General features: G+C 42.0%; 1 protein-coding gene across 1 annotated transcript in view; it reads left to right on the forward strand.

The window, feature by feature from the left end:
• The first annotated feature begins 2192 nt into the window (after positions 1-2192).
• The window catches only part of shmt2 (serine hydroxymethyltransferase 2 (mitochondrial)), a 132559-nt gene continuing 121690 nt past the window's right edge, over positions 2193-13061 (forward strand). The window contains exon 1 of the mRNA XM_060919404.1: positions 2193-2301. Within this exon, the coding sequence (XP_060775387.1) occupies positions 2266-2301 (36 nt within the window). The 5' untranslated portion in view covers positions 2193-2265. The remainder of the gene's footprint in view (positions 2302-13061) is intronic.

Genomic DNA, 13061 nt, shown 5'->3' on the forward strand with positions numbered 1-13061 from the left:
CGAGCTATGGAAAGCAAACTGGTTCTCAGCTGGCTCGCAAGTTGAATGAGTTGTGAACCAGCACCAGCACTGGCCCCGAACCAGCCCTGGAACTGATTTGGTGGAAAAGGGGTATCAGTATAGCCTAGTAAACTAGACCCACCCGCCTAGCAGCCAAAAATATTTTTGCCTACAAGTGGGTCTAGCCTCGCACCATATCAACAAAACACCCCGGGCATCAAATCGTGCCCGCCAATCACAACGCAAGGTTTTTGTTTGGATTCTTTGGGCGGGCTTTTGCAGGAGTGACGACAAAGCTGCGCGACGCTGGAGAAAGCACAACAGGAAAGATGGCTACAGCTAGTGAACAGCGCGCGTTTGACTCCGCTTTGGAATCAGTTTTAGAAGAATTAGACTTGGAGTTTTCGTTGAAACATGAGCAGGAAGAGGCTCTCCGCTCATTCCTTTTCAAGAAGGACGTTTTCGCTGTTTTGCCGACCGGCTATGGCAAAAGTCTGATGTACCAGCTGGCTCCGCTCGTAGCCAAAAGGATGGGGCTAGTTTGTGCAGTACGAAGAATTAATAAACAGCTTTGAAACATTACTTTTGGATTGTTTCTTATTTTCCCGTTATTTTAAATTTAAGGGAAATTATTTCACCAAACACCACTAAATAAAAACTCTCAAAAACAGTTTAAAGGAACAGTCCACCGTACTTCCATAATGAAATATGCTCTTATCTGAATTGAGACGAGCTGCTCCGTACCTCTCCGAGCTTTGCGCGACCTCCCAGTCAGTCAGACGCAGTCAGACGCGCTGTCACTCCTGTTAGCAATGTAGCTAGGCTCAGCATGGCCAATGGTATTTTTTGGGGCTGTAGTTAGATGCGACCAAACTCTTCCACGTTTTTCCTGTTTACATAGGTTTATATGACCAGTGATATGAAACAAGTTCAGTTACACAAATTGAAACGTAGCGATTTTCTATGCTATGGAAAGTCGGCACTATAATGACAGGCGTACTAACACCTTCTGCGCGCTTCGGCAGCGCATTGATACGGAGCTCAGATATCAATGCGCTGTCGAAGCGCGCAGAAGGTGTTAGTACGCCTGTCATTATAGTGCCGACTTTCCATAGCATAGAAAATCGCTACGTTTCAATTTGTGTAACTGAACTTGTTTCATATCACTGGTCATATAAACCTATGTAAACAGGAAAAACGCGGAAGAGTTTGGTCGCATCTAACTACAGCCCCAAAAAATACCATTGGCCATACTGAGCCTAGCTACATTGCTAACAGGAGTGACAGCGCGTCTGACTGCGTCTGACTGACTGGGAGGTCGCGCAAAGCTCGGAGAGGTACGGAGCAGCTCGTCTCAATTCAGATAAGAGCACATTTCATTATGGAAGTACGGTGGACTGTTCCTTTAAGCAAACCCTTGAAAAACACTTGAAAAAAAAATGAGTGTATGTTAAGTATGTGGTACAGACTCCAAACTTGTGGTCATTATCTCCAAACTTCTTAATATCTAGAACCTGTTTATTAATTAATACGCATTTTGAAAAATGATTTATTTCAAGGCCTCCCCCACTGCTTTCTGTCGCTCTGACTACGTCACAGTCACTGTTGCGCTGATTGGTCAGAGCGTTGGCCAGAGACAGTTTGAAAGACAGCGGGTTGTTCCTACCCACACCCTTCGGAAATGTCTACGACCGAGACCAGACTAAATATTCACATTTAGTCTGGCTTGCCAGGCTAGTATCAGTAAAGGGGAGTCCCATATACGATTCGTACATTGGGGGAGTGCCTGTTAGAAAGCGCACTTGTCCTGGGCCATCGGCATAGTGAGGTAGGGTGGCCAGTTCCTTTCCTCGCCGCCTTTAACTTCCCCAGTGTTTCCACCAGGTCCCCATTCACTGCTGGGTGGACAGGGAGCGAGCCCCAGACCCCCATCGAGCCGAGGCTCGAACCAGGGACCGTTCGCTTAGCGGTCAAGCACTCTAACCACTTGGCCACCTGCGCTCCCTAGTATCAGTAAGCAGTTCCAGATAAAAAAACCAACCAACCAAACAGTCCCAAGTCTCCCCTGCTCCAATTTTCCCTGCTCTCCCCTAAATTTTAGCTCGCATTGGTTAGTCTATGATGTAATAGCCCACCATGTGGATTGGCTCACACAGCAACTACATTTCCCATGATCCCTTTGCACATCGTGAACCCCACTGGTGCTGGCTGGCGGGTTGTGTGTGCAGAGAGCCTGTGTGCTTCGAGCTTTTACACCACGTTATCATGATGCTGACACTGTCACGGAGATGTTTAATCCGGGTGAGTCAAATAAAAATCGAAGCGGTTAATAAGACATTTTGATGCTTATGGATTAAAGCGTGTTTGGTTGCTAATTTGCTGTAGTAGCTTTCCTGGCTCTGTGTTAGCCAGCTGGCCTAAAGGCAGCATTTTCTCAGCAGCAGGAATGGAGTTTTCTCGGTGTGCGCAGGCAATTCGGAAAGAACTAAACTCTGCTTTTCTGCTCCGGGTTTAGCTTGTTAGCTTCCTGTGGAACTGTTTGCTAACTGTGTAGCACTCGGAAAGCAACCCAGTGAAACACTGAGCTGAGCTTTTCTGCAGCCTGAACAACGCTGTCTTTTTGTTTTTCTTCAAGTGAAAATATTTTTCGTTGTATTGATCGCTAAGTAAGCTCATGAGGAGACGTTTTTCAAAACTACAAGTCTGCACACAGCTTTAAATCAGCTGCCAACGCGAGAGAGAGACCGAGTCTTTAAAACACTTTCTATCGACACTACCGTTCAAAAGTTTGGGGTCACCCAGACAATTTAGTGTTTTCCATGAAAAGTCACACTTTTATTTACCACCATAAGTTGTAAAATGAATAGAAAATATAGTCAAGACCTTTTTCTGGCCATTCTGAGCATTTAATCGACCCCACAAATGTGATGCTCCAGAAACTCAATCTGCTCAAAGGAAGGTCAGTTTTATAGCTTCTCTAAAGAGCTCAACTGTTTTCAGCTGCGCTAACATGATTGTACAAGGGTTTTCTAATCATCCATTAGCCTTCTGAGGCAATGAGCAAACACATTGTACCATTAGAACACTGGAGTGAGAGTTGCTGGAAATGGGCCTCTATACACCTATGGAGATATTGCACCAAAAACCAGACATTTGCAGCTAGAATAGTCATTTAGCACATTAGCAATGTATAGAGTGTATTTCTGATTAGTTTAAAGTGATCTTCATTGAAAAGAACAGTGCTTTTCTTTCAAAAATAAGGACATTTCAAAGTGACCCCAAACTTTTGAACAGTAGTCTATCTATCTATCTATGGGCAATTCCATGTAAATGTCAACCTCACCATGCAAAAATAAAGCAACATGTAATACATCAAAACCACTCCCAGAGATATCACCTAGGCCTGTATTTTACAGATGTGAATAAGTTGAACCAATTTGTAACCAACCTAATGTCACTGTCAGTCTTTCTTTCTTATAATGTAAAACCCAAGCTAAAATCAACTTTGATCATGTACAATTCTATATTATTGCCACAAGCCACAGAAATGTATGCTAAAATCCAGAAAACAGCAAAACAATAGCCATCCTAAATATTATTTAAGAACTTTGATAGTTTTAGCTGATATTTAGAGAGTTTTTCAAAGGGTTATGGTGGTTAAATTGCTGATTTTCTAAACATATGCCATGTCTATTTCAGACGCGTCACATCCATAACGGAATTTCGTCACATCCATAACGCTGACTTTTCCTTCCGAAACTCTGCATGAAATACAAAATATTTTAAACAAAGATTTTTTTAATATTCACCTTGGACCCGTCTATCAAATGGATATCTCCATTTCGACATTAGGTTTACGATTTCACAGAGTTTGATAAAAATGTACAGTCACCCAAGAAAAGTGATACTTTTATCTATCATTTTATTGTATACTTAATACTTTTGCACTGCTCCTTCACTGCCTTGTCTTTTTCCTTTATATATTTTGCTGCTGTAACAATGTAGATTTCTCCTTGTGGGATAATAAAAACTTATTTATCTTATCTTATTAGCCAGGTGGTATTTGTTTATACCTGAAGGCTACTTTGCAAAATTTGCCGAATCTTGTTTTTGACAAGTTCAGATACAAATCTGGACTTGTTGTAATGTTTTTGTAGGCTCCTGTTTCATAGTTTATAATACATAGGGCCAAATTACTCAATTCTGATTGGTCAGTCAAGGAGGGCTTTTTTTTCCCTCCTTAACACAGGGCCGTATTTCTGAAATACTATTGGCTAGTTCGTTGCTTGGTTACGGTTACAAAAATGAGCAAATTTTGTCAGCAAAATGGCGGACTCCGCTGACTCAGCAATGCTGCGTTTTGCAATCTCATCTCATCTCATTATCTGTAGCCGCTTTATCCTGTTCTACAGGGTCGCAGGCAAGCTGGAGCCTATCCCAGCTGACTACGGGCGAAAGGCGGGGTACATCCTGGACAAGTCGCCAGCTCATCACAGGGCTGACACATAGGCTACGTTTACATTAGACCGTATCTGTCTCGTTTTCTTCGCGGCTGCACTGTCCGTTTACATTAAACCGCCGGGAAACGGGAATCCGCCAGCGTCCACGTATTCAATCCAGATCGTGTCAGCTCCGGTGCTGTGTAAACATTCAGAATACGCGGATACGCTGTGCTGAGCTCTAGCTGGCGTCTCACTGGACAACATCACTGTGACATCCACCTTCCTGATTCGCTGGCATTGGTCATGTGACGCGACTGCTGAAAAACGGCGCGGACTTCCGCCTTGTATCACCTTTCATTAAAGAGTATAAAAGTATGAAAATACTGCAAATACTGATGCAAATACTGCCCATTGTGTAGTTATGATTGTCTTTAGGCTTGCCATCCTTCCACTTGCAAGTGGTAAGTGATATGCGCTGGGATCACACACACAGCGGCTCAGTCCCGAATCACAGCTTGTTCACTTCACTCGCGCGCTCTGTGAGCTGCGCAGGGCCGGAGTGCGCACCCTCCAGAGGGCACTCGCTGTTCAGGGCGGAGTGATTTGGAGCGCAGGATGCCTGCGGAGCCGAGCGTATCCGTGTATTGGTGTTGCTGTGTGCACGCGAATCGTGTATTGGCGTTGCTGTGTGCACACTAATCGTTTTAAAAACGTTAATCTGATGATCCGCTGATACGGTCTAATGTAAACATGGGCATAGACACAGACAACCATTCACATTCACACCTACGGTCCATTTAGAGTCACCAGTTAACCTAACCTGCATGTCTTTAGACTGTGGGGGAAACCGGAGCACCCGGAGGAAACCCACGCGGACACGGGGAGAACATGCAAACTCCACACAGAAAGGCCCTCGCCGGCCACAGGGCTCGAACCTGGACCTTCTTGCTGTGAGGCGACAGCGCTAACCACTAGGGGTGTGCAAAAATATCGATACGGCGATATATCGCGATACTTTGTCTTCCGATTCAATATCGATACTCAAAATTTGAATATCGATATTTTTTTCAAATAATAAATCATGTTTCAGACAGGTTGTAAATCCAGTCCAACTTCCGCACCTCCGCTCCGCGAGGTGTCGCTGTGCCGCTACCTCACTGCAAGGCACTCTTCGTCTTCTCTTTTTTCCCCCTGCGGTTGCAGTGAGGGAAAAAAAAACAAGCAAGCATGGCTGTTAACGTAAACCTAGAGACACTGCCGAACTTTAAGGCAGATGTTTGGAGGCACTTTGGATTCCAAAGGAAAGGAGAAAAAAAACAGTGAGCCGGACAAAGAGTATGCACTCTGCAAAACCTGTGGTTGGTAGAAGAGAGCAACTGGACTTGCTTGAAAAGTCTTGAAGACGTTTCGCCTCTCGTCCGAAAGGCATCATCAGTTCTGTCTGTCTAATAGGGAGTATCAAGTATTTATCCTCTCATGGATCATAATAGAATCCAAATCAGAATGCTGATGGCTGCATTGAAGGTGGCTGATAAAAGATGTCATAGACACCCACCTCTGTTCAGTGATGGTCGTTCCAGGCTGACAAAATTGAACGATCCTCTCTGGCTAAGATGTCTGCCAGTTTTCTGGAAGTCCTCTCATACTCCCGCACTAGTCGAAGGGAACTCATCCCAAAGTGTGTAGAAACATATCTGTGAAGATACTCAGTCGTCCAGGTACATAGTAATCTGTGGTTGGTAGAAGAGAGCAACTGGACTTACTTGAAAAGTCTTGAAGACGTTTCGCCTCTCGTCCGAAAGGCATCATCAGTTCTGTCTGTCAAGACTTTTCAAGTAAGTCCAGTTGCTCTCTTCTACCAACCACAGATTACTATGTACCTGGACGACTGAGTATCTTCACAGATATGTTTCTACACACTTTGGGATGAGTTCCCTTCGACTAGTGCGGGAGTATGAGAGGACTTCCAGAAAACTGGCAGACATCTTAGCCAGAGAGGATCGTTCAATTTTGTCAGCCTGGAACGACCATCACTGAACAGAGGTGGGTGTCTATGACATCTATCAGCCACCTTCAATGCAGCCATCAGCATTCTGATTTGGATTCTATTATGATCCATGAGAGGATAAATACTTGATACTCCCTATTAGACAGACAGAACTGATGATGCCTTTCGGACGAGAGGCGAAACGTCTTCAAGACTTTTCAAGCAAGTCCAGTTGCTCTCTTCTACCAACCACAGATTACTATGTACCTGGACGACTGAGTATCTTCACAGATACACTCTGCAAAACCTGTTTCGCTCCAATTAGATATTCAGGTAACACAACAAACTTGCGAACTTACTTAGCACGACAGCACCCCGACATATCAGCTCAGCCGGAGCCACCGAAACCCGACCTGAAGCAAACTACACTGGACAGCGCCAAAGTCCTCCCGTCTACTTCAGTGATGTGTGACTTACTGTAACTGTGAACTTAATTTTGTCATTTAAGGCCAAAGGCAAGAAGCTGCACTTTATTTTGCATTTTCAGTTTTAGTGTGTGTGAGACACTGCATTTTATTTTGAGTATTTACTCAAAGTTCAGAAGAGACATGATTCACTGAGGTTTCAGTTCAGTTTCAGTGTGTGGACACTGACCCACACTGCACTTTGTTTCATAATTGTGCTCAGGGAGACTAAGATGCCCACTGCACTTTTCAATGTGTTTCAGACAGTGTGTTGTTCCTGCAAAATAAGCACAAGTTAAATGTTCTCAGGTATATGTTCTCAAGTTTACAAAGAACAAATTGATATTAGTGTTAGCACTGAAATGTATGTGCAGTCTGCAGTGCAAGTTTTAAGTTTTCATAAAACAATTTGATTCTGCTTGTTAAGCAGCACTGATGTGTCCATGCTTACAGAAAAGTTGAGAATACTAGCACAGAAATGGGAATTATCTGTATGTTGTAGTGAAGCAACTCTTGGTTTTGCCAGCAGTGGAATAGAGACAAATATATGTCTGGCAAGAGTGTGTAGTTATGTATGTGAAATGTAATTTTACAGTGGTCAATAAATTCTGATTTTCTTCAGTGACACAGATATCGTGATGTGTTTGAAATTTCTTGCAATATATCAATTATCGCAGAATCGCTGTACCGTGATATCGTTATCGTGGGCAAAATATCGCCATTGTATCGTGAGGTATCTGGTGATACCCAGCCCTAGTAACCACTACGCCACCGTGCCGCCCGTGTTTTGCAATGTTTGTCGAAGAAATGATAAACCAACTGAAAGCTGCAAGTGAAAAATGAATGCCAAAAAAAGTATGAATTTTTGGCTTTCCATGTGTAAGAAATGGGCTAAAGAAAGACAAATAAACGCCTCTCTAGTGGCGTATGAATGCTGTGAGTTAGACAAGGTGTTATCGTGGTTTTATGGAGAAGTGAGGAAAGAAAATGGGGAAATCTACAAACCAGACGCTCTTAAAGTAATGCAGGCAGCATTGGATCGGCATCTGAGACGAGAGAAATATCCGGGATCAGTCCTGAAAGATGTTAAAATCCTGTCCAAAATCCTCGTGTCGTGTCGCCGTGTCATGATGAAAGACGCTTTAGAAACGGATTGAAACATGCAAGATAGTCTCGCGCCCTGATTGGTTCAGAAAACATGAATGACAAACATTGTGAACTTGAATGGCTTCCGAAGTATGAATTTGGCCCTAGATATTATAAACAAGTAATCGTATGGTTCCTCGTAAAATTAAGGATCAGTTTCACTCGTGATTTCAAAGTTTTGAAGTCACTCGTGAAATTAATCCTTAATTTTACTCGGCCCCATACAATGACCTATACTAATTATGCAGGGGAATTTTGTGCATAAAAAGAGCCCTGAAACCATATAGGAAATTGGTATAAAAGTATTGCATCATTCATATGCAATTATGGATATAATAAATGTTATTTACTAGCTGGGAGGTCGGTATCATGAAATACCGTGACCGAGGTCATGAAGGTACTGACCGAGGTCGAGCTGGTAAATAATAAATTTATTTTTTTCTTTCCCAAATTCTAACAGAAAATGAGAGCGCCCGAAAAGGTAAACCGAGCCGAGGCGAGCCGCCATTTTGAATCCTCATTCACGGCTGTAATGCAAATTGCTTCCTCCTCGGTATACAAGTGCACTTCCATGGCAGGAAAAAAACTACATTTTGCCACCTATGTCGTCCCCTATTTATACAAATAGGAGTCATTCAGGATTCAGCCATGTTTTTTCTCGGTGTTAGCAAGTTAGAGGTTTTAGCTTTCTCCTGAAATGTTTTTTTATTTCTTCTTCCTCAGGGTAGTAAAACTCGCTTTCGCTGTGAACACTGCTGTTATCGCTATCCATGCTGTAAAATTAATGCCGTTCTCCTGGGAAATGCTGGCAAAAATTTACAAGATTTTTGATAATCTTATAAATAAATCTTATTTAAAAAAAAGATAAATGTTGACAAAAAATGCTACTATGTTTGTTGTTGTGAACGAGCGAGTTGCCAGAGGTCCGTAACCGGGGTCCGTGCCATAGGATACGGACCCGCTCGCCAGCCAATCAGAGTGCAGGATTTGGACCGCGAAAAAAATAATTGGTGTTATTTATAGCACACAACCTTTTTACTCAGGTCAGAATCATGGTTCATACATTAGATACCCATTTAACCCTAAAAGGACCTAAAGTACTGAGTGGGATCAGTTCGAACCTCGGAGGTGGTGTGGTGTGCTGCTCAGTCTGTTCAACTGACATAACTTTTTACTTTTCGGAGTTTCTTACTCTGTAGATAAAGTAATCATAAAGTATGTTTGTTTCAAAATTGATGAAAAAAGTGTTTAACAAGGTGACTGATTTTCTGTTTGGGTCCCATAACTCTGTTGCAAAAATATTTCAGCAAGTTAGTCGCTTCTTTGTGTGTCTGTCTTTGCCTATCTGTATGTTTGCAGGCTTGTCTCAGATGTTTGCCAAAATAGGCCATTTGCAGGAATTGGTCACGTGTCAATTTTCCCCATAGCAACAAGCCCGTGGTGGGCAAGCTAACTTGACATTCCTTGACAACCATAAGAGTTCGACTGGCAATGCGAAGCAATCCATTTCTACAATAGCTGTTTTTACCTTTTCTACTGTCTTTTTTTTTTTTTAACCCAAATTTTCGTGTGTACTTGGAAAAAGTTTGTGGTTTTAACTTCTGTCATAAGTTAAAGCGAATCTTTGGCTGTAAGAGTTTTTTGGACTCAAGTTGGTCGCCACTGAAAGAAATTCACGGGCGAAATGGCGGATCTCTCAGGTATGTTTAAAACTTTTATAATTTCTCTTTTTCTACCTTTTATCATTCGCTTGAAACCCCTTTTGCACTGTTTCTTTTGCAAACATAGCATTGCTTCTTATGTATTTGAATCAGTTTCTTACCTGTCGACATGTCGTACGATTTTTCTTCTTTGCTTTACAGTACCACTCCGGTTAAAAACAAGGTTCAACACCAGACTTTAGATTTCTTTTTCCTTTGGTACTTGTTGTTTGATAATCAATTTCTTTCGGCAGCGATCAACTTAAGTCCAAAAAACACTCTTTTACAGCCAATGATTCGCTTTAACTTACGACAGAAGTTAAAATCGCAAACTTTTTCCAAGTACACACGAAAATTCGGGTCAAAAAAGACAGTAGAAAAGGTAAAAACAGCTATTGTAGAAATGGATTGCCTCACATCGCCAGTCAAACTCTTATGGTTGTCAAGGAATGTCAAGTTAGCTTGCCCACCACGGGCTTGTTGCTATGGGGAAAATTGACACGTGACCAATTCCTGCAAATGGCCTATTAAGAATATAACTTTCTTACAAATTGTAGATAACTAGTGAACCTGTTATAGAGTTACTGAAATGTCTGATGCTTATCTGTCCACGCACTCTCCATACACAACAACAGATTCCTCACCCTTGCACCGATCCTGTAAATATGCTTTGTGCTAATATGCTAATGCTTAATAACGGTGTGTCCACATACCAACTCTTCAATGAAAAGCTGGGATAAGTGATTCCTTGTTTGAATAAAAGATTTTATAAGACAAAATTTGAAGCCTGCACATGTCAAATATAATATTTCGAATTAGAAGTATCATTTTTTTTTTTTACTATTCGTTAATATGGAATCAAGTCAAGTTTGTTTGTATAGCGCTTTTAACAATAAGCATTGTTGCAAAGCAGCTTTACAGAATTTGAACGACTTAAAACATGAGCTGATTTTATTCCTAATCTATCCCCAATGAACATGAGAATTACCTAATGTGGAAATCCTGCTCTGGTCATTAATTAGTACGCAAGTCTCGCTCCTCCATGAAATCATGGCGTGCCGATTGCCGTTGATGGAGAACTCGTGCTCTGCGCGATGCTTATGGCTAGTTCGACGAACCCAGAACAACACAGGAATGGTGCGGATTTTGCGTCAATTACGAGAAATACATGCTAATTCTCGCTAATTTTGGTGTTTTAAAGAAGAAAGTCAAGACGTTGGGTTTTATGCATCCAAATTTATTCAATCAACATTTCGTTTTTTTTTTTTTTTTTTACTTTTGGTAGCATGTTTTGGGCATCTACGAAGTTATCCATCACAGGTTTCATGTAATTGAAAGGCCTGGTAAGGGTGATAGACGGATGTTGGTGCAGGAAGAGTTTTATTGAAAGCACACTAGCAAAACGGCGACCAAAGCAGAGTCGAATAATGGGCAGTAGTGGAGTAAGGCACAGACAGGATATCAGAGGTAATACGATACTTGCAGTCCAAAAACGCAAACAGGGTCAAAACCAGAAAAGTGATGCACAATACAAGGCTTTGGCAAAGTCTGTGTGTTACTGAGAGTCCTTATATGTATGCGCTGTGATTGAGCTCTAATCAGGATCAGGTGCATGCCGATTAGTCCTAATGGTGTGCGCACGTTGCAGTCTGCGGCAACACAAAATACACGACGCGACACAATTTGATGGTTCATTTGCTATTTTATTTTATTTTTTCAGGTTGATTATGTGCCCTTGCAAATATTTTGCTCATACACTCATCAGGAGCTCTGCTTTTAGGCAGTGCCTGTATATCTATATTATAACAATGAGTTCCGGAATACTAATTTGATTTGGTTGAGTGGCATCCCAAGAGCGTTGACGTTTTGCATAATGGCACTGAGACATTTCACGTCACTCATCTGTGTCCTGGACATAAAATTCCACTTCCTAATTTGAAATCGTTACTACGGTAGTGTTGGCAACATCATAAGCAGACATCACAAATGATGATACTTTTCAGGAATATAACTTTTGACTTGAAACATGAAAGCTCATCAAATGAAGAAGGGATGGCAGATTTACCAGAAGCACCTTTAACAAGACTGTACACATCAGCTAGCTAGCTGACCGTTGTGATCATAAGTATTCGGGATCTATATTTCCACGAGCTGAACGAAAGTAATCAGAACATTTTGACCGTTTGAGTCCAAAATGTCATTTAATCGATGTAAGTTTCTTGTTAATAGAACTATTGTGTCAAAGTAACCTCACGGTCGTGTTGTTGTACTGAATATCAACACAGCTGTGATTAGCTATGCTGAGATTCGGTGCAACAGTAAGACCTATTATGATATTGCTTAAATACAGTGCTTCTATCAGACAAGAAATTAATTTCGTGTAGCTGACATTTCAAATATATAGTTCGCTTTGCTCCTTCAGCAAAAATAATTCCCAAAGAACTGTTTACATGCATCCTGAATTGGACAGTTTTCATTTAATATGCACATTGCATGTCATCTGATTCAAAATTATGCTCAGGCCATTATTAAAAAATGTTCTGTTTCCGGGCCACCGGCCGGGTGAGTGCCGTTTGTGCAGTTGAAGTTTTTTTTTTTTTTTATGCTGGTTTTTTGACATTTTTTTTCGGGTTCGTAAATCTAAAATCGAACTTGACATTTCCGCATTCCCAGGGCTTTCCACTAAGGCTCATACTAGCCAGCCATGACAAATAAGTAGCCAGCCGGGGGGGGGGAGTAAACACAAAATAAACTCCTGTGCACGCAGTTCCCAGGATTAAATGTATTTTCCACAGACCATTTATTTATTCACTTTACTCAAATACAAAGTAAAATGGCAGTAAATCTTCTTTCTTTTCTTGCGTATTGCATCATGAGGCGTTCCTGGCTTGTAAATCTCTTATTTTCGGTGCATGACACATTCACGCAGCTGAGCATGCTATGAATTAACAACGACAACGGTCTGCAGTGGTGGCTACACAATTAAACACTCAGCGAACATTTCTCCATTTGTGTATGAAAATACACTCCAACCACTCAGTTTGGCTTCATTTACAACCAGCGGTGTCTTTTGATGCCAGCACGTAATTGAACGAGAGAAGACTGGTTTACCGGAGAAAAAATAAGCGTCATCTCTGCTTCTGTTCCCTCCGACGGCCTCGACACACTACTGCCTCCGCCGAGTGCGCGTGCACACACCGCGTGTCGGGGCCGCGGATGAGTTACTCTCCCTTGATCAACGGAGTCGGCGGGGAATTTGTGGTTATTATCGGTACAAACAGCGCGAATCACAACTTAAATGAGTGCGTTTCAGTTTGACATT

Source organism: Neoarius graeffei, chromosome 4 (assembly GCF_027579695.1).
Source record: "Neoarius graeffei isolate fNeoGra1 chromosome 4, fNeoGra1.pri, whole genome shotgun sequence".
NCBI lineage: Eukaryota > Metazoa > Chordata > Actinopteri > Siluriformes > Ariidae > Neoarius > Neoarius graeffei.